At 40.8% G+C, this 26,649-nt stretch overlaps 1 protein-coding gene across 1 annotated transcript; it reads right to left on the bottom strand.

Annotated features, from left to right (window-relative positions):
* On the bottom strand, positions 1-25,138 carry NDUFA12 (NADH:ubiquinone oxidoreductase subunit A12). The gene is made up of 4 exons (XM_004748521.3): positions 24,959-25,138; positions 24,012-24,094; positions 20,870-20,957; positions 1-279 (listed from the first exon to the last, which is right to left on the bottom strand). Exons 1-4 carry the CDS (start codon positions 25,042-25,044, stop codon positions 99-101), a joined length of 438 nt encoding a protein of 145 aa, XP_004748578.1. The 5' UTR covers positions 25,045-25,138; the 3' UTR covers positions 1-98.
* Between the last annotated feature and the right edge of the window lie 1,511 nt (positions 25,139-26,649).

Here is a 26,649-nt window from a genome sequence, read left to right as displayed (position 1 = left end):
TTAATCAAACAATTTTAATCAAGTGAACAGTAACCAGGAAAAGTGCAATTACATGGACAGCCCCGTATTTCACATGTTCGATCTGTTCTCCAGTGTCTTTACTTATAAGGTGTTGAAGGCGGGACCCACTCTTGAATCTTCTTTCTAGTGGTAGAATAAGGTACATACTGTTCTGGAGTGCCGCTCACATTGAACTTATGATTTGTCCAGATGAATTTACGAGCAACAGGTGGTTTTGTTGTTGGAGGATCATCGGTCATACAGTGAAGCCAACGATGCCTTAAAGAGGAAAAGAGAGACAGTTACAAGAGGCAGAGTAGTGTGGTGGGAGGAAGGCGAAGCGGGCACCTCTGCGGCTACTCTGTGGCTTGAGCTGAACTATGTCTTAGCTTTTTCTTTTTCTTTCTTTCTTTTATTTAAAGATTTTATTTATTTGACAGAGAGAGAGAGATCACAAGTAGGCAGAAAGGCAGGCAGAGAAAGAGAGGGGGAAGCAGGCTCCCCGCTGAGCAGAGAGCCGGATGCGGGGCTCAATCCCAGGACCCTGAATCATGACCTGAGCTGAAGGCAGAGGCTTAACCCACTGAGCCACCCAGGCGTCTTAGCTTTTTCATCTGAGCATCCTGACTTCCGAAGGATGGCATAGGGATTAAATGTACCTAGAAAAATTCCTGTGCACACTAGGTACTCAACAATGTTAGCTACTGCTTTTATTGTTACTGTGTCTTGAGGACACTAGCGTTTTTAAGATATACATTATTTTATGTATCTCTAAGACAAAAATGCTGCCAATTGACACACGCTACTATTGATTAAAATAAGTGTCCTAATTGTAGATGTAAGGAGGGATTTCAGAACTGCTGCACCCAGTGTTGCTGACGGACACTAGAGGCTGCTCTGCGGGTGAAGCTCTAGCTTAAAACTCAACCAGGCTCCTGCTGAAGAAGCGGTCTCTGCTAGCACCTTAAATTCAAGCTTGTGACTGAATCTTACAGAACATACAACTTGTTATATTAAAAACATTAAATCACAGCCTAAAGTCCCCAAGTATTTCAGTTTTGAGTGTTTAACAATTTAATTTCAAAGGAAGCTGGGTACATGGGTGTAGAAAGGAAAGAGACCAAAGCTGCTTCTGCTAACGGCAGAGAAAGAAGGACTAAAGGGCAATGGACAAAGAGTGGAGCTGAGTAGGAAGCCACACCAATTTATATGGGACAGGAAACAGAGAGAATTCATAGCAGATCACCCAAGGCCGGGAGCTCATGAGACAGGATGCTGTGATGGGAAAAGGGCGTGAGGGGAGGGAGCACACAGAGAAATGTGGCTTCAAGGGAAAAAAATCCAACAACAACAACAAAAAAACCCTGGACTTTCTAGCTATAGAGGAAAGGGAAATGGAGGAGCTCTCAATAAAATAACTAAGACTAAAGCTAATGAGAAAAGTTTATGATGCTATTTAAGTATAAGAATATTCGCTAGCAGTAATTGATAGATATAGCTAGGAAACTGGCCCAAACCAAGGATACTGTTGCTGTTGTTGCTGTATTTGTGTCTAAAGAAAAAGACGCATCATGATCAGCTAACAAAATAAAGAATGAAGACGTCTGCACACAGTGGACTGGCGTCTCTCTCATATTCTCCGGCGGAAACAGGATTACTGAAAGTGACCTGGACCAATAAACTGTGACTATGAACATGAGCTTTGAACCTCTGAGATGATGGCAGTAAGACAGGCTCCACTAGCCGCTCAAAGGAGGGATTAGTGGTCAAAACCAAGGCTGATACTCACATGAAGGAGCTTTACGTAAGTTTAAGGCACAGCAGAGATATTTAACTTTTACCCTGTCGAGGCAGCTTAAGCAATTTATTTTAATAGAGTAATAGAAAAACTTTTTCGAAATTTTGCTGTCACTTGCTGTCAAGACTCTTGAAGATTAAAATGATACTTAAGGAATCAGAGACCAAATCTTACATATATCTGTTCAGTTAATTAAGTGAGGGACTGAAGATCTCATGGAGAAACAGAAAAAGCTCAAGAAAACTAAAAATATTTTTTGCCATGATACATAAAATCTGAACTTTTTAAAAAAGATTTTATTTTTTTATTTGAGAGAGACAGTCAAAGAGAGCAGGAGCAGGGGGAGGGGCAGAGAGAGAGAGAGAGAAGCAGACTCCCCACTGAACAGGGTGGCTAACATGGGGCTTTTCCCAGGACCCTGGACCATGTCTCAAGCCAAAGGCAGACGCTTAACTGACTGAGCCACCCAGGTGCCCCTGAAAATGTTTATTCAGCAAGGCTACAGGCAAAAGTCAAGGAATGAAAAAGCGACAATTTATTCTCATGATGGTAATATGAAGAGCTATAAGAAACAAGAACATGTTTATAATCTGCTAGGCTGATATAACCTTCTGTTGTTATTAAATAGAGGCTAAATAAATCATACCTTTTAGGTTTCCACACCAAAGAGTTTTGGCCAAACGGATTTTCAGCTGGGTCATAAAAGTTATTTTTTACTTTTTAAGTTATCTCTACTCTCAAACAGGGGCTTAAACTCACAACCCTGAGATCAAGAGTCCCATGCTCTACCAAATGAGCCAGCCAGGCACACTCAGCTGGGTCATTTTTATTCCAATAAATTAAAGATGTCAATGGCCTAACAGCAGTGTTTACAAAACTATGTTGTAGCTGGCATTAAACCCACTTCAATTTTATATCACCATTATTTTCTTGGAGGACAAAATATAAAACTGCTTAAACTTGATGCTAGAGTCAATGAGACCAAGTAGTAAGAAAACTGACAGGAAGGGGAAAATTATAAATTCAAAAGAGATTATATTTATAAAGAAAATATATTACATTTTAGAAAAAAACCCAGTACTCAAATATATTGAAGTGTGTTGAAATAAATGGAAACAAAAATATTAAATCACTATTACAATATAACCCAAATGGAAATAAATCCCATCAGTGGTTGATCCTATTTTCAGTTGTTTAAGAGGAACAGTATGTCAAGGAACAGGGAAGGACACTCTCTCTTCTTCATTTAAATAGTTCCTCAGTGTGAGGTTGTCCACCATTCACAGTACAAAATGGAGAGATTTATTTGTGAAGAATAAAACAGCCTAACAGGAAACTTAAGAAATCAAAATATATGCCACATAAAATAGATTTTTTAAAAAACATTGCAAATGGGGATGCCTGAGTAGTTCAGTAGGTTGGGCGTTCGCCTTTGGCTCAGGTCATGATCCCAGGGTCGTGGGATCAAGCCTGGTGCCGGACTCAGCACTCAGCGCAGGCTCTGCTTGAGATTCTTTCCGCCTCCTTCTACCTCCCTATCTGCTTCTCCCTCTGCTCGTGCTCGCTCTCTCAATTAAATAAATAAAATCTTTATTTTAAAAAAGGCATCAGAGAATGGAGAACAGCTTCAGAGGAAAATAATGGATGATTTGAATGAAAATACTCATTTTTGAGGAAGTCCGGACCTGCTCCACCAAGAAACTGTGAGATAGAAGCAGAGTCCAGGGAAAGGATCAGGAGGAAAAGGGCTGGAGCTGCTGGATGCACAAATGGGACAGGAACTGAAAGACAACGTCAGCCATTCAGCATCCACGGCTGGACACCTGCTGAGGACCATCCCCTTGCCTTGTCCCCTTAGACATCACACTGGAATCACATGAACTGCAAAGCTGACCAAACAGTGAGGCAGAAAACGGTAACGACCTTGTCTCCTGGACGGAGGTGATCTGAAGTGTATCACTGATGACGTGGACTTCAATGGAGCCTTTAAAGTTCTCAAGAGGAAAGTCAAGAAATAACCAGAAAAGCAAATGACTGAAGAGCTTACAGGACAAACAAGCTTCCAAATGGAGGAAGCCATCTTTGCAGTGTGAAAATTCACAGCTTGAAATTGAGATTCAGCAGGTGAAGCTTCAAATTACATTAAGAACATGTCATGCAACTTCAGGGACAATGATCTGAGCAGGAAATACACCCCCTGGAAATAAAGAAGAAACTTCCCAACATGTGTGGAAACACGAACTCCACATATCAGATTCACAACCTCTACAAGAAGATGGAGGAAGATATGTGCAAAGAACTGGAGAGAAACACTTCCTACTGTAAAAAGGAGATCCTCTTCCGTGGGAAAAGAGCCCAAGAAAGCTATATGGCAGCTGTGTTGATGGACAGAAAACTCAAGAAGCTAAGAGAAGAAAACGGTCACAACTGGCAAATGTTGGCCAATGTAAGTCCAACTTCCAGCCTTTCTCAAGTGGTCCTTTTACTCTGGTTGCTCCACCTGCAGCCCATGGAGGCCCAGAAGTGTCAAGGGATCCCTTGGAACATCAGTCCTTCCAGGAATGAGGAGGGTCAGGCGCTGAGGGCCCAGGCTCTGGAGACACCTGCAGGTTTGACTCAGCCCACAGCAGCCAGGTCCTGAACACCTGCAACTATGGCATATCTGTACAAGTTTTCTTCTCTAATGTAATTTCTGATTTATCTCTTTTTGGTTTAGCTACTGTTATTTAATTGGAGCTACAATTGCTCCTATTCAAGTAAAAATGGCATTATAATTTTAAAATAGTATTTTTCAGATGAAGATTCATTTAATTAAAAAATGTTACTGACAACAAAGAAAGTTTAATTTTCCCTTTCAGAAAATTCCCCAAAATAAAATAACAGTAACAAAAATCCAGGCAGTTTTGAATCTTGCTTCTCCTTGGATAATATACATTATTAATTTTGAGAATCAAGGCTGGGCTGGCTTCTGACCATAATGTTCATGTTTCAGATGTTTGCTTTCTTTCCTTCTTTCTTCCTTTTCTCTTCTCTTTCTTTTTTAAGATTTTACTTTTATTCGAGAGAGAGAGACAGTGTGAGCACGAGCAGGGGGAGAGGCAGAGGGAGAGAGAAAAGGAGACAAAGACCCTCTGCTGAGCATGGAGCATGATGTGGAGCTCGATCCCAGGTCCTGGGGATCACGTCCTCAGCCAAAGGCAAGTGCTTAACCGACTAAGCCACCTAGGTGCCTCTCAGATGTTTTCACTTAACATCACCGGACATAAAAATTCCAAAGTTTTTTTCTTCAATTTTTTCTAAAAATGGATATGAGGGGAATCTGGCTGGCTGAGTTGGTGGAGCACATAACTATCTCAGGGTTGTGAGTTCGAGCCCCATGTTGGTGTAGAGGTTACTTAAAAAATAAAATTATGTTTAAAAATATATGAAAGACTAAAGAAAAATGTGATTTTTTTGAGGTAAAAATACACATCACACTAAAATGATTACCTTCTCCCACTTTAGTTTATGAACTATGCCCATAAACACCATTCAGTCACTTATTTAATACTAATGTAGGTACTTCATTTTTTTTTATCAGTAATCATTTTTTAAAATTTATTTTTATTTATTTTTTATAAACATATAATGTATTTTTATCCCCAGGGGTACAGGTCTGTGAATCGCCAGGTTTACACACTTCACAACACTCACCATAGCACATACCCTCCCCAATGTCCATAACCCCACCCCCCTCTCCCAACCCCTCTCCCCCCAGCAACCCTCAGTTTGTTTTGTGAGATTAAGAGTCCCTTATGGTTTGTCTCCCTCCTGGTACTTCATGTTTTAAAACTGAGCAAACAGAATTGAAATGACTTTCCCAAGATTCCACAGCACATATGGCACAAAGCTGAGGCCTGAACACAACTTCTCAATGGATGAAAAGAACATTTTGGTCCAAAAATTATAATCAAGAGATGAAACTGGATTAGGATTATGATAGGATCTAAGTATCCACCAAAATCCTGAGATCCATCTAACCCCAGGATAGGGATGATAAGTTTTACACTTAAAAAAACCACAAAAATAGGGGCACCTGGGTGGCTCAGTGGGTTAAAGCCTCTGCCTTTGGCTTGGGTCATGATCTCAGGGGATCAAGCCCTGAATTGCATCGGGCTCTCTGCTCAGCAGGGAGCCTGCTTCCTCTTCTCTCTCTCTCTCTGCCTGCCTCTCTGCCTACTTGTGATCTGTCAAATAAATAAAATCTTAAAAAAAAAATAGTTCATTACAAGACAGTCAACTCAAATCTCGCTGGCTCAGTAGCTGTGTTATTTTTAATTAATGCAATATGAAGCAAAGTCCCAATAGGGTTTGGCAATTATAATTCTAAGGATCAGCTGAAAGTCTACCCAAGAAAATTTTGAAAGCTCACCACTATCAGGAAAGGCTGGCATTACTAGACATTAAAGGCTCAATTATTAGATCAGTATAAAAGCTAGTTAAAAAAATAAGTACAATAATACTACAGAATAAAATTCCCCAAACAGATGAAAGTATATATAAGGTGATCCTGGCATATCAAATTATTGGGGAAACTAAGTATTTCTCAACAAATTATGCTAGAATGATTAATACTGTTGGGAAAAAATCAAGTTAGATTTCCTAAACCATGTATCAAAACAGATTCCAGACAGATTAATGCTGCTCAGATACAATGTGAGTGAATATTTATATTCACAGAGTGGTATTTATAAAATGTGAAGAACAATTTCTAAGATTAACATTAAAAGCAAAAAGCCATAAAGAAAAAAAAGAAAAAAAGTGTAATTCTATTACATAAAAACTGAAATTTCTATGTCTTAAAACTCTGCAAATGAGATTAAAGGATAAAGTTTCAGCTAAGGTCATGATCTCAGGGTCATAAGGTCGAGCCTGCTTAAGAGTCTCTCTTTCGGGGCACCTGGGTGGCTCAGTGGGTTAAAGCCTCTGCCTTCAGCTCAGGTCATGATCCCAGGGTCCAGCAGGGAGCCTGCTTCCCTTCCTCTCTCTGCCTGATTCTCTGTCTGCTTGTGATCTCTGTCTTTCAAATAAAAATAAATAAAATCTTGAAAAAAGAAAAAGAAAAAGAAACTGTGATTAAAAAAAAAAAAAAATTCTCTCCTCTCAATAAACAAACAAGCAAATAGCTAAGAAAAAAAAAGTTGTTTCAGGAAAGAGAGAGAACAGTGACTTGGACCAAAGAAATAGTGATAAAGATCATGATCCGAGGTGGGACCTATTCAGCAATCAAGCACAAAGAACCTGCTGACAGACTGGGTATTAGGGAGACTTGTGAGGATGGCCCTTCAGCGTCTGGCTTGGCTAAACATGAGTCATCGAAAAGCTTAGAAACATTCTGCCTGATAGGTCTGTTCATCTATCTATGTTGGACATTTGAAGATATTGAAAAAAATAAAATACACTGTATTTATAAATGTGACCTAAAATGTTGAAAAGAATGTAATTAACAAAAACTGCAAATGGAGACAATTGTTTAGGAGATTTTAATCCTTTCCATTATAATTTATCAAATATTCATCACATAAGAGAAAATAATTGTTCTTTATTTTAATGCAAAAATGTTCAATTTACTAACCTTGTTATCCTACTTATAAATTGGACCTCAAGACTTAAAGAACAACTAGGTTTTAAAAATTGCAGCTGTAACTTTCTTTTTTTGAGATTTTATTTATGTATTTCTCAGAGAGAGAGAGACGGTGTGTGTGCGTGCACAAGCAGGGGGAGCAGTAGGCAGAGGGAGAAGCAGGCTCCCCACTGAGGAAGGAGCCCCATGTGGGACTCGATCGATCCCAGGACTCTGGGATCATGACCTGATCCAAAGGCAGACGTTTAACTGACTGAGCCACCCAGGAGTCCCTGCAGTTGTAACTCTTAATAATAGAAAAGAATCTGATGATTCCCAGAGGGGAGATGTGGGGATGGGCAAAATAGGTGATGGAGATCAAGGAGTGCGCTTGTCGTGCGCACCCGGGGATGTATGCAAGTGCTGAATCACTATATTGTACACCTGAAACTAACATAACACTGCATGTTAACTAACTGAAATTAAAGCAAAAACTAAAAAATTGTGATAATAAAAATTTCAGCTGTAATAAACAGCATATTAACTTTAAACCCAAATTTCCATTAATCCTTTATACATCAAAAGCCTCTCAGACACTAAAAACCTCAAACTGACAAGTAGAATATTTAGTGAAATCAGGGAAAGTCTGTGACTTTTTTTCTTTTTTTTTTTTTTTTTAAAGATTTTATTTATTTAGGGACGCCTGGGTGGCTCAGTTGGCTAAGCAGCTGCCTTTGATCATGCTCAGGTCATGATCTTGGCATCCTGGGATCAAGTCCCACATCTGGCTCCTTGCTTGGCAGGGAGCCTGCTTCTCCTTCTGCCTCTGCCTGCCACTCTGTCTGCCTGTGCTCACTCTCGCTCCTCTCTCTCTGACAAATAAAAAAATAAAATCTTAAAAAAAAAAAAAAAGATTTTATTTATTTATTTGACAGACAGAGATCACAAGTAGGCAGAGAGGCAGGCAGAGAGAGACAGAGAAGCAGGCTCCCTGCTGAGCAGAGAGCCCAATGCCGGACTCAATCCCAGGACCCCAGGATCATGACGGAAGATAGAGGCTTTAACCCACTGAGCCACCCAGGTGCCCCAAAAGTCTGTGACTTATTAAATGAGAAGAGGGGAACGGCAAACAAAATGTTATGTATAATGAAGATATATATGTGTGTGTATATATATATATTTACATATATATATATACATATCTATATTTAGTTATAATAACAAAACTTCTTCTAAAGAGAATACGATTAATATATTAGATACACTATGATCCTTTCAAATTATTCCTCCCCTAAAAAAAAAAATTATTCCTCCCCTATTCAAAAGCAAACCCTCAAATATTCAAACAATGAATGAAACATTACCAGTGCTTATTTCTGGGCCAAGGAATTAAGAGTTTTGTGGGTTTTTAAAAGATCTTATTTGTTTCAGAGAAAGAGAGAGGGGTGCCTGGATGGCTCAGTGGGTTAAAGCCTCTGCCTTCAGCTCAGGTCATGATCCCAGGGTCCTGGAATCAAGCCCCGCACTGGGCTCTTGGGTCAGCAGGGAGCCTGCTTCCTCCTCTCTCTGTCTCTGCCTGCCTCTCTGCCTACTTGTGATCTCTGTCTGTCAAATAAAGAAAGTGTTAAAAAGAAAATAAAGAGAGAAAGAGAGAGCAAGAGCAGGAGGGAGGGGCAGAGGGAAAAGGAGAAGCAGACTCCCTGCTGAGCAGGGGGCCCGACTTGAAGCTCAATCCGGGGAACCTCAGGTCATGACCTAAGCAGAAGGCAGATGCTTACGTAAGCGCCCAAGGAATCAGAATTTTTGTTTCTACCTCATATATTTCTGGATTGTCCAGGTTTTCTACAACAACTGTATATTTTTATAATTAGAAAAAAATTAACAGTGATTGCACTGATTGTTTTAAGAACACGGAAAACTGCCTATAATACTAAGGAAAAAAACTTTGAATGATTATGAGCCATTACATTAAAAAATTATTTAAAAGGACTAAAGGAAATATGCCCAATGTTGACAGCGGCTGTCTCATAGGGGGCTATGTAGATTATCTCTGCTCCCTGCCAAATTCTTTAAACTTTTCCAATCCCTCAGATTTTTTCTTGAACCCGCAATCCTAAAATCAAGACCCAAATGGAGATGAAGAGTCAGACACTCAACCAAGTAAGCAACCCAGGCACCCCGATCTCTCACATTCTTTTATTTATTTATTTTTTAAAGATTTATTTATTTACTTATTTGAAAGCAAGAGTGAGAGAGAGAGGCGTATGTGGGCAGTAGGAGGAGCAGATGGAGAGGGAGAGAATCCTCAAGCAGACGCTCAGTGTGGAGCCAGGGGCTCCATCCCATACCCTGAGATCATGACCTGAGCCAAAATTAAGAGTCAGATGCTCAACCACTGAACCAATACCCCATGATCTCTCACATTCTGAAGAACAAATTCCATAAATTTCATATTGCCGAATCAAATGGGACACTTCTCTATCCTTATCCTATGTAATCTCTCAGCAACAATCAGTATGGCTAGCCTTCTTACCTTTGCTGAAATGCTACTCTCGCCTAGCTACTTCTCATTCTTCTTTGCTAGCCTGACCTTGTCCCAAACTCCAGACTTATATGTTCACTAGACAGATTTATTCTCTGATGGTTATCTCAAACTTACTACATCCAAAAGGGAGGCTTCTGATTGCAACCCTCCACTGCCCATCCGACCCTTCCCCCGGTCTCCCCATCTCAATGAATGGTACTACCATCTACCCAACCTCTCAAGCTCAAAACCTCCGAAGCAGCCTTGATTCCTACCCCCAAGCCATCCCAACTTGTACCCCACTTTTCCACAAAAGGCATCCAGAACATCAGATGGTAACTGAAAAAAAGCTGACCATAAGGAAAAGGTATTCTCAGAGGCGGGAAACATTTCATTCCACCACGGCACAGCAAAAATCTTCAAGAACAAAATTATTTTCTGTTAAAAAAGGGAAATTTTCAACATATGCTATTATTTTTAAAAGAATGTATTTATGTATTACTTCAGTAATTTAACCATTAGTCTTAGTAAGAAAAATCAATATACCAGGAGATAGTGGCTGCACTACACTAACGGAGAGAAGAGGTTACTTAGAAATGAACATAAGGTGCCACCAAGTGGGTAAAGAGTATACAAACGGTAGAGAAAAATCTAGGCAAGCCATATTTGTTTGTTTTAACTTGATTTAAAGGATTTTAGGGTTCCAACACTTCAAACTACAAAAAAGCATCTTTGTTTCAACTAAGTAGAAATAATAATTTTATACTATTATATATAAAAGAGCCTGAACTTTCTGCCAATTTACACTCCACCATCTTACCTTGTCAAATTTCATGCAGATACTAATTACTTACTTGGTTTATTAGTTGCTTAACTCTATGCAAAAGCTAACTACCATAAAAATAAAGACTTTTAGGGGCGGCTGGGTGGCTCAGTGGGTTAAAGCCTCTGCCTCGGCTTGGGTGATGATCTCAGGGTCTTTGGATCGAGCCCCGCATCATCAGGCTCTCTGCTCAGAGGGGAGCTTGCTTCCTCCTCTCTCTCTCTCTGCCTGCCTCTCTGCCTACTTGTGATCTCTGTCTGTCAAATAAATAAATAAAATCTTAAAAAAAATAAAGATTTTTATGCACTGCAATATAGATGGTGGCAATTAGCTAATTTAGAACAAAGATAAAATTGAGGATAGTCAAAAGTGGTATAAAACAGTTATTTGTAATCTACCGACAACTGAGTATTATGTTCAGTCAAGTTAAGCTAATATAAACTCCTGAAAAAGAAATTTAAAATCTCACTGCTGACCCTATAAGAGAATAGAACTTCGATAAGAAAATAAAGGTACTGTAACAAAAAAAAAAAAACAAAAAACAAAAAACCAGACACTAAGTTAGAGTACCGTCTGAACACGAGGTAGAGGAGCATGGTCTTGTGGGAGGTGAACCTCGCCTATGGGATCAGATGCTAGCCATCTCCAGTGTCAAAAATGGGTTAAACTGTAGGACGCCCAGCTGGTGTCAGAGACTTACTTATTGTGAGGTGAAATCTCAACACATTTGGTGACCAGAAGTGTCAGAAGTGAAGAGTTTTGTACAAGTAGTACAAGGAGACTCACAAGAGAAACACACGGTAGGGAAGAACAGGGTTTCTCCCTACTGAGGAAGGAAAAGACTGAAGTTTTTTTCCCCTTTCATCCTCTCTCCATGAGTATGGGCTGCATTTACTGACTCACTTCTAATAACTAAAATATAGCATAACTGTAGAATGTCACTTCTGAGATCAGGTTTTAGAAAAGTTGGGCCTAACGTATACTGTGTTAACTACACATCAATTAAAAAAACAAAACAAAACAGCACCTGGGTAGCTCAGGCGGTTCTGCCCCTCCCTCTGCTCTCTCTCTAAAATAAATAAATCTTAGAAAAAGAAAAGAAAAGAAAACTACTCATACACAGAAGGCTGTGGCTTTCATCTCAGGTGATCTCTTTACTTGCTCTCAGGAAGCCATGTCCAGAGAAGGCCTTGTGGAGAGGCCCACAAGAGCGAGCACAGGAGCAAATCCTGGAGGTCTGCCGACAGCCATGTGAATGAATTTGACTAAAATCAAACCATGAGGGGACTGCAGCCCCAAATGGTATCCTGAGTGTAGCTTTGTGAAAGGTCCTAAACCAGATGCATCTGGCTAAGTGGCACTCAGTTCCTTAAGCACAGAAATTGTGAGATACTGTTTATTGTTTTAAGCTAAATTTGGGATAGTCTGTTATACAGTAATGGATAACTAGTACCCCAAAACTCACAAGCTGCATCACTAGCACCTTAGTCCAGCCTCCAACATCTCCTGCCCAGACAACTACATACAACAGCTGCCTAAGCGATAAGCCTGTTTCCACACTGCCCCTTTCCTCATTCTTCACAGCAATGGCAGAGATGCTTTAAAAATGTAAATCATAGGCAGTAATCGCTTGGACAATGCCCTCAGCAACGTATTTATGGACATGTCCCTTAAGACAAGGGAAACAAAAGCAAAATTAAACCATTAGAACTACACCAAAATGAAGTTTTTTGCACAGCCAATGAAACCATCAAGAAAACAAAAAGGTGACCTAGAGAATGGGAGAATGTATTTGTAAATGACATATCCAATAAGGGATTAATATTCAAAATATATAGAGAATGTATACAACTCAGGGTACCTGGGTGGCTCAGTGGGTTAAAGCCTCTGCCTTCAGCTCAAGTCATGATCCCAGGGTCCTGAGATCGAGTCCCGCATCAGGCTCTCTGCTCAGCGGGGAACCTGCTTCCCCCTCTTTCTCTGCCTACCTCTCTGCCTACTTGTGATCTGTCAAATAAATAAATAAAATCTTAAAAAAAAAAAAAGAATGTATATAACTCAACCCCAAAAGACCCCAAATGATCTGATTAAAAAATGAGCAGGGGCACCTGGGTGGCTCAGTCAGTTAAGTGACTGCCTTTTGTTTGGGACATGATCTCGGAGGCCTGGGACTGAGCCTCATGTTGGGCTCCCAGATCAGCAGGGAGTCTGCTTCTCTCTCTCCCCCTGCTCATGCTCTTTCTCTCTTTCAAATTCATAAATAAAATCTCAAAAAGAAAAAAAAAATGGGCAGAGAGGGCGCCTGGGTGGCTCAATCGGTTAAGCATCTGCCTTCAGCTTAGGTCATGATCCCAGTGTCCTGGGACTGAGCCCTGAGTCAGGCTCTCTGCTCCGTGGGGAGTCTGCTTCTCCTTCTGCCTCTCCTCTCTGCTTGTGATCTCTCTCTCTGTCACAAATAAATAAGAAAAGTCTTTTAAAAAAAATGGGCAGAGGACCTGAACTGATATTTTTCCAAAGACATACAGACAGTCAACAAATACAGGAAAAGATATCCAACATCACTAATCATCAGGGAAACGCAAATCAAAACCACAATGAGACATCACCTTATAGCTGTCAGAATGGCCGGCAACAAAAGGATGAGAAATAACAAGTGTTGGTGAGGCAGAGAAAAAAATCCTTGTGCACTGTTGGTGGGAATGAAATTGGTGCAACTACAGCAAAAAACAGACTGGAGTTTCCTCAAAAAATTAAAATTAGAATTACCATATGATCAAGTAATTCCACTAATGCATATTTACCCAAAGAAAACGAAAACACTAATTCAAATAAATATATGCACCCCTATGTTAACTGCAGCATTGTTTACAATAGACAAGACATGGAAACAACTTACGTGCCCACCCAGAGATGAATGGATAAAGAAGAAGTGGTGTACATATACAGTGGAATATTAGTCATAAACAAGAATGTGATCTTATCATCTGTGACATGTGGATGGCCAGAGGGTATTGTGCTATGTGAAATAAGTCACACTGAGAATGACAAATATATGATTTTACATAAAACAAACATACAAAACATATAAAAAACAAACCAGGGGCACCTGGGTGGCTCAGTTAAAGCCTCTGCCTTTGGCTCATGTCATGATCCCAGAGTCCTGGGATCAAACCCTGCATTGGGCTCTCTGCTCAGCAGGGAGCCTGCTTCCCCCTCTCTCTCTGCCTGTCTCTCTGCCTACTTGTGATCTCTGTCTGTCAAATAAATAAAATAAAAAGCAGATATAGACCCATAAATACTGAAAACTGATGGTTTCCAGAGGAGAGGGGATATGGCGATAAGCAAAATAAGTGGAGTGGAAAAACGAATGAATGAATGAATAAATGGAACAAATATAGTAACCTGGTATTATTATTTTTAGAGATTTTATTATTTATATTATATATTTATTTTTATTGTTTATTATTTATATTTATATTATACATTATTTATGTTATTATTTATTTAGCTGAGACAGAAAGAGAGAGACCAAGAGCAAACGAGAGAGAGAGAGAACACAAGCAGGCTGGAGAGAGAAAGGAAGAGGGAGAAGCAGGCTTCCTACTGAGTGGGGAACTCGATGCAGGTCTCCATCTCAGGACCCCAGGATCATGACCTGAGCCAAAGGCAGATACTTAACCAACTGAGCCACCCAGGTGCCCCTATAACCGACTATTAGGAGGGGAGTTCATATGGACATAAATAAATGGGATGAGGAATAGGATACTTATATAACTTCAAAGTACCTCTACACAAAATGCTAATTAATTGCAAAGGGAAAACTTTAGAAAGGAAAAACCTGGCAGAACCACCAAAACTTTAGAAAGGAAAAACCACCCTGAATTACTCAAGTGAGAGAACTTACCATCACTAATATGACAAATATAGGGTGCCACCTAACAGAATGCAACAAGAACATGACATGGCTTCTGTGATATCCCTGCTGAAGATACAAAGCCTGAATGTAGCCATGAGACTAGACCGACAGACCCACACTGAAGGACTTTCTACGACATAACTGGCCTGCAAATTTCAAAAGTATTAAGATCATGAAAATCAAAGAAAAGCTAAGGAACAAATCTAGAGTGAGACGAGAGAGAAATGAGATCCATATGAAATGCACGATTATATCCTCTGGCTATCAGAGACCTTGTTGGCAAAGTGATGAAAATGGAATGGGGTCTGAAGACTAGACAGTAGTCGTATACCACTGTTAATGTTCTGCCTTTGATGGGTAAACTGTGGTTACGGAGAATATCCTTGTTTGTAGGAATCACACATGTGAGTATTCAGGTCATCCCTTTGGCAACTTACTTTGAAATGATTCAGATACTTGTAACTTCTCAGAAAGTTTAGGACTGTTCCCAATTTTAAAAAATTGTAAAACAGGGGCGCCTGGGTGGCTCAGTTGGTTGAGCGACTGCCTTCAGCTCAGGTCACGGTCCTGGAATCCCGGAATCGAGTCCTGCATCGGGCTCCCAGCTCCATGGGGAGTCTGCTTCTCCCTCTAACCTTCTCGCCTCTCATGTTCTCTTTCACTGTCTCTCTCTCAAATAAATAAAATCTTTTAAAAAAAAATTGTAAAACAGATCACATCCTACTTTACCTTCCAGTGACTTTCAAAGAAACTTAGATAAAAAGCCAGAAAACTGTGGCTCCCCACATCTACATATCTAGGCTCTAGCTAGTTTTCCCACCTCATTACCTAAAGTCTTCCTTTCACTTGTTCAATTCCAGCCAAACTAGCCATATTGCTGTTCTTTGAGTACAAACAAATAAATCTCAACACACAGGCCTTTGCCCTGTGGTTCCTGCTGCCTGGAGCTCTCTACCGCCACCCCCACCCCCACCCCCGTTTCACCCCCCACAGCACTTCTCCGGCTCTCTCCCTCCTCTCTTCTAATGTCAGTTTCTAAAAGAAGCCTTCCCTAACCACCAAATAAAACAGCCACCGGAACTTCCCATTGTGCTTTACCCCCTTAAGAACACCAGCTTCGTGTTTTCTTCCTTGCATTTATCACTGCCTGACATATACAGAACCCTTTTGTTTTCCTGCCTTCCCCGCAATGGGAGCAAGAACTTTGTTGTATTACTGTTGTATTCCCAGTGCCTACAATAGTTCTTGGCACCTGGTAAGCATGCAATAGTTATTTGAATGAATAACGATGATAAACTGTGTTTGTTATTCACTACTTTATATATAAGATAATACCTGGCTCTCTAAAGATGAATCAACCCAACTTCAAATTTTTTCATAGATCAAAGGTTGTAAGAATCCAGGGATTTAGAATTCCACAGTGTATTACACTCAGCAAAGGGGGCGTCTGAGCAACAAACAGCTAAACTTGTCCAACAGCACTTCTCCCTACATCATAAGACTTTAAGCTCCCCTTACAAGCAAGGGTCATCAAAGGTACTCAGCCCTTAGGAGGATCCTCTCCACAAAGAAATTCAGCTCTAGATCCTCAACTGCCCTCAGGCTCCTGCTGGAGAGATGTTATCTTCTACAGCTTTGAACCTTCTTTTTTGTGTGATCTCAGATCATACAAAAGAACTTTCTTGGCTGATTTTAGTACTTTTATCTTTTCATATTTTTTTTACTACTTTATCATTTTAAATGTGTTTCATCACATAATTTAAATCAGTCTCCCCCTGTCCCCACCTCCCCAGTCTCCCAAAACACAGTATATGAGCACCGATGTAAATGCTGAGTGCTTTGAAGGTGACAGATCTCAATCCATCTAAGATCTGAACAAGACAGGCCACAGGCCTTCTGCATCCTCCCAGGACCAACACCGTCCCCCAGATAATCAACTGAACAAGTAAGTAGGACACCTTACCTCCTAAAACCAAATTCCACTTTGAGACCTGGGATTCAAATAGTGCCCCTGACATATAAAATGCCCCTTCAGAGAAAGTAGACAGCTCTTGACCTAAAATCACAGCCCTTCAGACCTTAACAGAACCACAAAATCACAGGCTATTACTACTGCCCACTAAAAAGAGCCCAGGGGCGCCTGGGTGGCTTGGTAGGTTAAGCATCTGACTCTTTAACTTTGGCTCAGGTCATGATTTCAGAGTCACAGCACAGAGCTGGGGTCCCTGCTCAGAAGGGAGTCTGCTTGAGCCTCCCTCTTTCCCTCTGCCTCTGCCTCTGCCCCTCCCCCTACACATGTGTGCACGTTCCTTCTCTCTCTCACATAGTCTTTTTTTAATATTTGATTCCAATGTAGGGCGAGTGTGTATATATGTGTGTCTACGTGTCTGTGTGTGTATTTTAAAGATTTTATTTATTTACTTGTTGGAAAGAGAGAGATAGCACAAGCAGGGGGAACAATAGGCAGAGGGAGAAGCAGGCTCCCTGCTGAGCAAGGAGCCTGACGTGGGACTTGATTTCAGAACCCTGATTATCATGACCTGAGCTGAAGGCTGACGCTTAACTGATTGAGCCACCCAGACATCCCTAAGTAAATAAATCTTAAAAAACAAATAAAAAGAGCACAAAATCCAGCCTCAAATGTAACATCACTGCTGCTTTCTCACTTTAAGAGCCACTAAGTTTTATTATAAAGATATAATCCAATACAGAAATACCTCAGAGAAATCACACGTTTGGTTTCAGACTAACACAGTAAAGCAAATACTCAATAAAGCAAGTCAAATGAGTTTTGTGGTTTTTCAGTACATGTCAAAGTTATGTTTATACTGTACTATAGTCTACTACATGTGCAACAGCGGTGTGTCTAAAAACAAAACCCCAACGTATGACTTGATTTAAAAATACTTTATTGCTAAAAATACTAACCATCATCTGAGCTTTTAGGAAGGGTTTTGTTTTGTTTTGAGCTTTCAGGGAGTTTTAATCTTTTTGCTGGTAGAGGGCCTTGCCTTGAGCTTGACACCTGCTGACTGACCAGGGTGGTGAGGTGGCTGTGGGAATTTCTTAAAATCAGACAACAATGAAGTCTGCCGCACTAATGAACTCTTCCTTTCATGAACAATTTCTCCATAGCATGCAATGCTGTTTGACAGCATTTAGTCAGAGTAAAACTTTTCCAAAATTGTGGAGTCAATCCTCTCAAACCTGCCACTGCTTTATCAATCAAGTTTATCTAATATTCTAAATCCTTTGTTGTCATTTCAACAATCTTCACAGCATCTCCACCAGGAGTAGATTCTACAAGAGACTACTTTATGGGGCACCTGGATGGCTCAGATGGTTAGCTGTCTGCCTTCGGCTAGGGTCATGATCTCAGGGTCCTGGGACTGAGTCCTGCATCGGGCTCACTGCCCAGCGGGGAGCTTGCTTCTCCCTCTCCCTCTACTATTCTCCCTGCTTGTGCTCTCTCGCTATCAAATAGACGAATAAAATCTTTAAAAAAACAAAAAACCCTACTTTATGTGCTCATCCATAAAAAGCAACTCCTCCCAACTGTTCAAGCTCCATCACGAGACTGCAGCAATCCAGATGCATCTTCAGGCTCCACTTCTCAGTCTAGTTGTTGCTATTTCTACATTAAGCTCCATTGTTACTTTATCCACTGAAGTCTTGAACCCTCAAAATCATCCATGAGCAATAAGCTGGAATCAACTTCTTCCGAACTCCTGTTCATGTTGATACTTTGAACTCTTCCCATGACATCACAAATGCTTTCAATAGCATCTGGAATGTTGACTCCTTTTGGTAGTTTTCAATCTACTTTGCCCAGATCCATCAGAACAATCACTACCTGTGGCAGCTACAGCCTTATGCAATGTATTTCTCAAAAGAGACCTGAAAATCAAACTTGCTCCTTGATCTGTGGGCTGGAGAAAAGATGCCGTGTCAGCAGGCATGAAACAACATGAACTTCACTGTCCATCTCCACCAGACCTCCCGGGTGAGCAGGTGCAGTAAACAGTAAACAGTAGTATTTTGAAAGTAATCTTTTTTTCTGAGCAGTCGGTCTCAACAGTGGGCTTCAAATATTCAGTAAACCATGTGTTGTCCTTTAGGCTTTGTTGTTCTACTGATAGAGCACAGGTAGATTTATCAGACTTAAGGGCCACGGGATTTTCTGAACTGTGGGTGAATACAGGGTTCAGCTGAAAAATCACCAGCTGGCTTAGCCCGTGATAAAAGAGCCAGCCTATCCTCTGAAGCTTCGAAGCCAGGTATTAACCTCTCTCTAGCTATAAAAGTCCTTGATGGCATCTTCTTCCAATAGAAGGCTGTTCCGTGTACATGGAACATCTGTTATCACCGTCACTAATTACCTTAGCTAGGTCTTCTGGAGAACTTGCTGCAGCTTCTCCATCAGCACCTGCTGCTTAACCTTGCACTTCGATGTTATGGAGATGGCTTCTCTCCTTAAACTTCATGAGCCAAACTCTGCTAGCTTCACTTTTCTTCCACAACTTCCTCACCTCCCTTAGCCTTCAGAGAATTAGACAGAGTTAGGGCCTTGCTCTGGATTAGGCTTTGGCTTAGCATGCTGTGGCTGTTTGCTTTTCTAGCCAGAATACTGAAACTTTCTCCATATCGGCACTTTCTTACCGTGCTTGTGTTCACTGGAGTAGCACTTTTAATTTCCTGGAAGAACTTTTCCTTTGTGGGGCGCCTGGATGGCTCAGTTGGTGAAATGTCTTTCTTTCAGTTCAGGTCATGATCCCAGGGTCCTGGGATCCAGTCCTCCATCAGGCTCCTTGCTCAGCAGGGAGCCTGCTTCTCCCTCTGCCTCTGCCCCTTCCCCGGCTCATGCTTGTGAGCACACACACTCTCTCGCAAAAATAAATTAAAAATCTTAAACAGACAAACAAAAGTCCCAATGAAATACACATTTCCACTTTCTCTTGAAAAATCGTATATAGAAACCACTGGTTGAATTCTCAGCTGATGGAACTAGGGGTGATGAACAGCACTGCTGCCCTCTTTGACAGAGTATGTGCTTTTCAGCCCTTTATAGTCCCCACTATTCCCAACTGTCTCACGCTGAATTTTACCCACTTATGTTACATGCCTGGATTTCTAATTGAGTCTGCAGAAATAAAATGAATACTCTGAGATAATGAGATAATTCCAGTTTCTACTCAAGAGAGCCTGAAACTCTTTCTGATGCTCAAATCCAACTAAAATAAAATGTCACAGTTAACCTAATCTACTTAATTCTAGCTTTTGGTGAAAATTTCTAGACTGACGGTAACAGGTACCCAGTTTAACTGTGTCGATGAAAAAGATTTGAGCACTCTGCTTTGAAATATTTTATATAAAATTTGATAATTCAAGTAAGAGCATTTAGAATTCAATGTCAAAATAGGTATATTACAAAATTAGTTTCTAGAGACCTAAGGAATTTGAGGGCTCTCATTTTAGAAGAGAACACTAAACCCCAGAAAGATTAAGGAACTTGCATGAAGTCACATTGCCAAATATTCAGAGTCAGAATTCTTTTTCCTTTTCCCTTTACCCATAGCCAGGTGATAATGTGGCATACTGTTTTTCCCCAAAGACAGCCATACAATTATATATGCCAACATATAAGGTGATATTGACATGCCTCCACCAAGAGATAGGGTCTATGTTCTCTTTCATTAAGCTTAGACACCGTTTTCTAACTGCCTCAACCACTGAGGTGCAGAAATGATACTGGATGATTTCCAAGACTAAGTCAGTAAAGGCAACAGGGCTTTTGCCAAGTGCTCTCTCTAGAGAACTTGCCTGAGGAAGCCCAGCTACCTGAGGGTGTTCCAATCCAATGCCCCAGCTATGCCCCCAGCTGACAGCCAACACCAACCTCCAGATACCGAATGAACAAGTCTTCAGGTGATTCTGCATTCCAGCTTCTGAGTCTTCTACCTGACCCTGTAGAGCGGAGATAAGCTGACTATATACTGCCTGAACTCCTGACCCATAAAAACTATGAGAGATAAATACTCACTGCTTTAAGACACAAAGTTTTAAGGTTATTTATTACACATTCACCATACCTGGGACAGACACTTTCAGAACACCACTAACTGGTTTATAAATAGATATTCAGTAAATATTTGTGTCATGAAACAAATACTGCCAAGCCAAATAAAAGAAAGTGTTGACTGGTTTACCATTCAGGGGGCACCATGCTTCCATCCACATCCCAAAATGTGTTTTTGCCATTCATTTCAGTAGTGTATATAACCCATCGGTGACGGCCTGGGTGGAAAGATCAACATTTACAAAGATGTGAGGAAATAAAGACAACCTTTACAAAACAAAAACAAAACTAAACATAATTGTATAATATCAAAGAAGACAACTAGTTTTTATTAAAAAAAATAAAAAGACTTTTATCTGCTCTTACATAAGAGAAAAGTTAAAGGAATAGCACCCTGGGTAGAGGTATGCCTCAGGAAGTGTATGACAAGCTTTTATCAATAGCCTGGCAGCTGCAAGAGCAAAATCCCTAAAATGAGGCCGAGACCACTCTGTGGGTGGGGCAGTTATTTCCCACAGAGAACTCTCGCTTCTCCCCTGTCCTTCTGCCAAGGGAGCAGAGGAGAGTCGGGGAATGTGTTTCCAGCTGCGCAGGGTATTCAGGAGAGAAACTGTTCTTCCTGAGATGGGGACAGGAGAAATGTATTCACAGCAGTCATACTCAAATTATGTATTTCCATATAAATATTTTAAAATGATCACCAGAGATCCTTTTGGAAGCCGGTGATCATAAGCAAACATAGACAATGGTTAGATTAGTAAGTCAGCTCATGTCATCAGACTAGCATGGCAGTATTTGCTATTTAACAAATTGCTATTGAATAGTTGGGGGCCTAACTACAACTTACACAACTGTTACCATTGGCCCTTAAGTTGAGCAGAGACTTGGATTTTTTTTTTTTTTCTTAAGATTTTATACTTGACAGAGAGAGACAGCAAGAAAGTGAACACAAGCAAGGGGAGTGGGAGAGGGAGAAGCAAGCTTCCCGCTGAGCAGGGAGCCCAAAAGCCGGCTCAATCCTAGGACTCTGGGATCATGACCTGAGCCAAAGGCAGATACTTAACAACTGAGCCATCCAGGCACCCCAAAGACGTGGATTCTAATCAAGACTTTGTCACATAATATGAATGGATTTTAGGCAAGATTTATGAGCCTCAGTTTTTCTATTAAAAATGGATGAATATAGAGGCACTGGCTGGCTCAATCGGTAGAGCATGAGACTCTTGATCTCACGGTTGTAAGTTCAAGCCCCATGCTAGCTGTAGAGGTTACTTAAAAAAATAAAATCTTCAAAAAAAAAAAAAAAAGATGATTACACCTACATCTTCACGTGCTATGAAAATTAATTATCATACATATACATCTAGTTTAGCATTGGGCAAAAAAGTATATAAATGTTAATTCCTTTCACCTATTCCTTACTACCCCTACCCCCCAAACAGAAAATACTGAATTCATCCTATAATTGATTTTAAGCCAATAAACAAAAAGTAATCTGCATTTACTTTATAGAGTTTTCTTTTTTTTAAAACATTTTATTGATATGATAGAGAGAGAGCATGCACAGGAATGAGCGAACACAAACGGGGGAGTGGCAAGCAGAGGGAGCTGGAGAAGCAGGCTCCCCACAGAGCAGGAAGCTGGATTGGAGGCTCGATCCCAGGACCCTGGGATCATGACCTGAGCCGAAGGCAGAGGCTTAACCGACTGAGCCATCCAGGCACCCTTTATAAAAGAGTTTTCTGGGGTGCCTGGGTGGCTCAGTGGGTTATGCCTCTGCCTTCGGCTCAGGTCATGATCCCAGACTCCTGGGATTGAGCCCTGCATTAGGCTCTCTGCTCAGCAGGGAACCTGCTTCCCCCTCTCTCTCTACCTGCCTCTGCCTACTTGTGATCTCTGTCTCTCTGTTAAAAAATAAATAAAATCTTAAAAAAAAAAAAAAGAGTTTTCCTAGGTAAACACATAATCAACAAACATTAACTAATGCTATTTAAATACAACCTTATCTATTAAAGGAAATACAGATTTTTCAAGCACAATCAGGATCCTCTGGAGCCCAGGTGCCTTTGAGGGACCGCTCTGGCATCTCCCTGGTGTTGAGATATCTGCCTGGGTCTCTCCGTGCAGCCCCAAGGTGGCTTCTTAACCATCCCAGAGACTTCTCCCAAGGCCTAGACCAAATGGAAACAATAAAGCTTTTTGCAGGAAAAAAAAAATTCCAGATTTGCTTCTTCTACTCGAGAAATCAATCTTGAGAATAAGTCACTAAAAGTAAACTATAATCCAGTTCGGCAGGGCAATGTGAAGGCAGATGAAAACACCTTGGAAAAGGTTTCACAGAATAGGCTATGATGATAGAGATGAGACTTAACAATCTCACAATATACAAACACCAAAATTTTAAAGGTACATCCTAGACTCAGCAATTCTACTTTCAGGAACTTTATTCTTACAATATTTAAACAAATGAATTTGGATGTAGTTACAAGCAAGTCATTGCAGCACTGTTTCTAATAGCATAAGGCTGAAGGCAATCTAAGTATTTATCAGTAGTGACGTACTTGAAAAAAGAATGCTTCTTTCACACATTGAAATATTGTGTACTTTTAAAAAGAATGCTAATTTCTTAAATAAATAAAAAAAAAACCACAAACAAATTCAAACAAAGAAGAATGCTGTAGATACATCCAACTTACTACTAAAAATGGCCCGTAAGTTTTAGGTAAAAATATTTCCATTTACAAACAATATACATAACATAATCACATGGAATTTTAAAAAAATGTATATTGGTTACAGTCATTAAAGAAGCTTTTTGTACATTATGGAAAGCAGAGTCAAATCAAGTCTCAGGGCGCCTGGGTAGGTCATGATCCCAGAGCGTCCAGATGGAGAGTCTGTTTCTCTCTCTCCATCTGCTCCTCCCCTCCAGCTCTCTCTCTCGCTATCAAATAAAAAAATAAAAGATCTTTTAAAAATAAACAAACAAACAAACAAACAAAAAACAATGGCATGCCTGGGTGGCTCAGTGGGTTAAGCCTCTACTTCAGGCTCAGGTCATGATCTCGGGGTCCTGGGATAGAAACCCGCATCGGGCTCTCCCCTGGGTGGGAAGCCTGATTCCTCCTCCCTCTCTTTGCCTGCCTCTCTGACTACTTGTGATCTCTCTCTTTGTCAAATAAATAATAAAAGCTTAAAAAAAAAAAAAAAAACCACGAACACCAAGTCTCAATCTCACTCTCGATATTTGTATCAAAAAATACTATACTCACCAAAAAACTGCTTGTTGTCTTCATAGTATTTGTTTCCATATTTGTCTTCCCCTACTAAGGTACCAACCCTCACATCATTTGCCCTGTGAATATCCAAAAAAGAGAGAGAGAGAGATTTTACAATGGTTCTTTGTTCAAAGCACAAACTTAATACAGTGAGTATAACAACTTTCAGAAACAAAGGCTGCTGCATCAACGAGTAAAATGAGATCTGGGGATGGTCACTAGTTGTACACTTCCAGCCTTCATCTCCAGGATCAAGCCACCCACTGCTGAAGAATCGGCTTTCGGGTAAGAAAAGCTCCAGAATCCCTGCTCCTGTTGCCCCCAGCACCATGTAGACACATGGAAAGATCGACTCAAAGGATAGGCTTAAAATTACACTAAATAAATAGATGCAATATCTTCAAATTACAAGACGACTTTTCTCTTATTCCTCCAAGGCCATGAGGCACTGGAGTTAGGAAAAACCGAAGCCAAAGGATATCATCTTAAAATGATTCTCAAGTCTCCAAGGCTTTCACTCGATTCTGGGTTCCCGCGCACGAGGCTGCTCCCCCAACTGCACGAATGTCAGGACGAGCGGGGACCATGACTACCATCTCGGCCAAAGCCTTAATGTACAGGGGAGGAAACTGAAGGCCAGAGAAGGTAGAAACTTCCCCAAGGTCAGAGTGTTAGGCAAAGCGCACGACTCTCCAGGAAGCCGGGCAGGGGTGCAGCCCACACGCCCTCCACTCTTACAGTCTCTACAGCGGGCTCTGATCCTGTCTCGGGGAGACTCCTGCACCCACAATTCGGCCTGGGGAAGCAGGGCAGAGAGGGGGCAGATTGTCCTTGACAAGAGCTGCGAATTCTCCAAGGGACCCAAGCCCGGGACTCCTTCCAAGAAACCAGCTAACTCAAGTATAGTCCAAGAGGCCAAGAGCTTGGCTCTGGCCGCCTACCTGAAGAAAACCCGTAGATAGCCACGGAGGCCGCCGTGGCCGGTGACCTGCTGCAGCCCCCGTCTCAGGACCTGCAAGAGCTCCATCTTGTCCGGTAGGCCCAGCCTCCCGGGTGCGGCGCTCAAAACGCACCGGGAGGAAGCGCATACTCGGCCAGACCGTACCGACCAAAAAAGTTCCCAGCCGTGCCCGCGAACGCGGTAGGCGAAGGTGCCTCTACGCATGCGCGGCGCTGGAGCGCCCCTGCGCGGCTATTTACGGTTTGTGGGGAAGCGCTCAGCTAGTTTCCCTGGGAAGCGAAGGCATGCATCGTGAACTCCTACTAAGTTTTAGAGTTTTTAGTTTTGGAATCCAGGGCATGCGGTGGAGAGCTCACCTAGACTAGGCTTCCATAGAGGTTGCTCCTTGAGGGACCTCAGTGTCGTCATCTAAAATGACTGGCTCAGACTGCTTCCAAAACCTTTTCCAGTGCCAAAATTCTTTAGAAACAAGATACCATTAACAAATTCAATATTTAGCACAAATGATATCGAATACATTTGACACGAGGACATATACTAGTGCTGTGTAGGTAGGAGAGCGAGGGGGATGTATAGAAAAGTATAAAGTTAATATCTGCTCTCAAGGATTTAGTTGCAAAGTTAAAATTCAAAATTTAAACACTTAAAAATGTATTAGGAATCTAAATCGTGCATGTTACTTAAATTTTTTAAGTAATAATGGATATTAAATAAATATTATTTCTAATTTTCCAGCGGCTATTTTATTTTACATAGTATGCTTTAAAGCTTTTCTTGTTTGGTTTTTTGTTTCTAGTTTATTTGTCCTTCCAATTTATTTGACGAAAAACTGGCAGTTTCTCCTGTAGAGTGTTCCACAGCCTGGATTTTGTTGATCATGTCCCTGTATTCCTCTATCCCCTGTATTTCCTGTGTATTTGTAATTACACTTAGGTGCTTGACCAGATTTGTGTTTATTTTTTACATTGTTAGGTATATTTTATAGGTGCTGATATCTTTCCATCAGGAAGTATACATAGTGTCTGTTTCACTTTTTGTAATTTTTAGCAGACATTGGTGAGCATTGCCTAAATAATTTCATTTTTTCTTCATTAGCCACAATTCTTTTATAAAGAGACACGTCCCTTCAACTATCTGGTTCCTGATCTACTGCATACAGGAAAGGCAGGATAGGTGCTTGGTTCTCTCTTTTATTTAAGTACTCAAAATTACAAGTTGGTTCCCTAGCATCTTTTTTTTTTTCTTTTGTAACAAAAAACACAACATAAAATGTACTATCCTAACCATTCTTAAGTGTATAGTAGTGTTAGCTATACACGCATTGTTATACACCAGATGTCTAGAGCCTTTTCATCTTGCAAAACTGAAACCCTACATGCACTGAACAACTCCCCTTTCCCTCTGTCTCCAACCCCCAGCAACCACCATTCTAGTTTCTGTTTCTAAGGCTGGTTACTTCAGTTAGTTGCTGTAAGTGGAATCATGTAGTACTTGTCTTTTTGCACTAGCAAAAATTAGCTTATTTTACTTAGCAAAATGTCCTTAAGTTTCATCCATGTTATGGCGTATGACAGGATTTCCTTCTTTTTAAAGGCTAATATTCTATTGTATGTATATGTCACATTTTCTTCATCCATTCATCTTTTGGTGGACATTTCAGACATTTTAGGT

Source organism: Mustela putorius, unplaced genomic scaffold (genome assembly GCF_011764305.1).
Source record: "Mustela putorius furo isolate JIRA1106 unplaced genomic scaffold, ASM1176430v1.1 tig00000788_pilon_pilon_pilon, whole genome shotgun sequence".
NCBI lineage: Eukaryota > Metazoa > Chordata > Mammalia > Carnivora > Mustelidae > Mustela > Mustela putorius.
Note: the sequence above shows the minus strand (reverse complement) of the source record. Positions and strands in the feature narration are given on the sequence as shown.

Bases quoted from the DNA above. Each gene is read 5' to 3' on its own strand.
- NDUFA12 (XM_004748521.3), bottom strand. From the start codon at position 25,044: ATGGAGCTCTTGCAGGTCCTGAGACGGGGGCTGCAGCAGGTCACCGGC. The intron at 24,095-24,958 runs GTAGGCGGCCAG...GGATATTCACAG, and splicing joins TATCTACGGGTTTTCTTCAG to GGCAAATGATGTGAGGGTTG. The intron at 280-20,869 runs GTAAACCAGTCA...TTCCTCTTTAAG, and splicing joins AGCATGGTGCCCCCTGAATG to GCATCGTTGGCTTCACTGTA.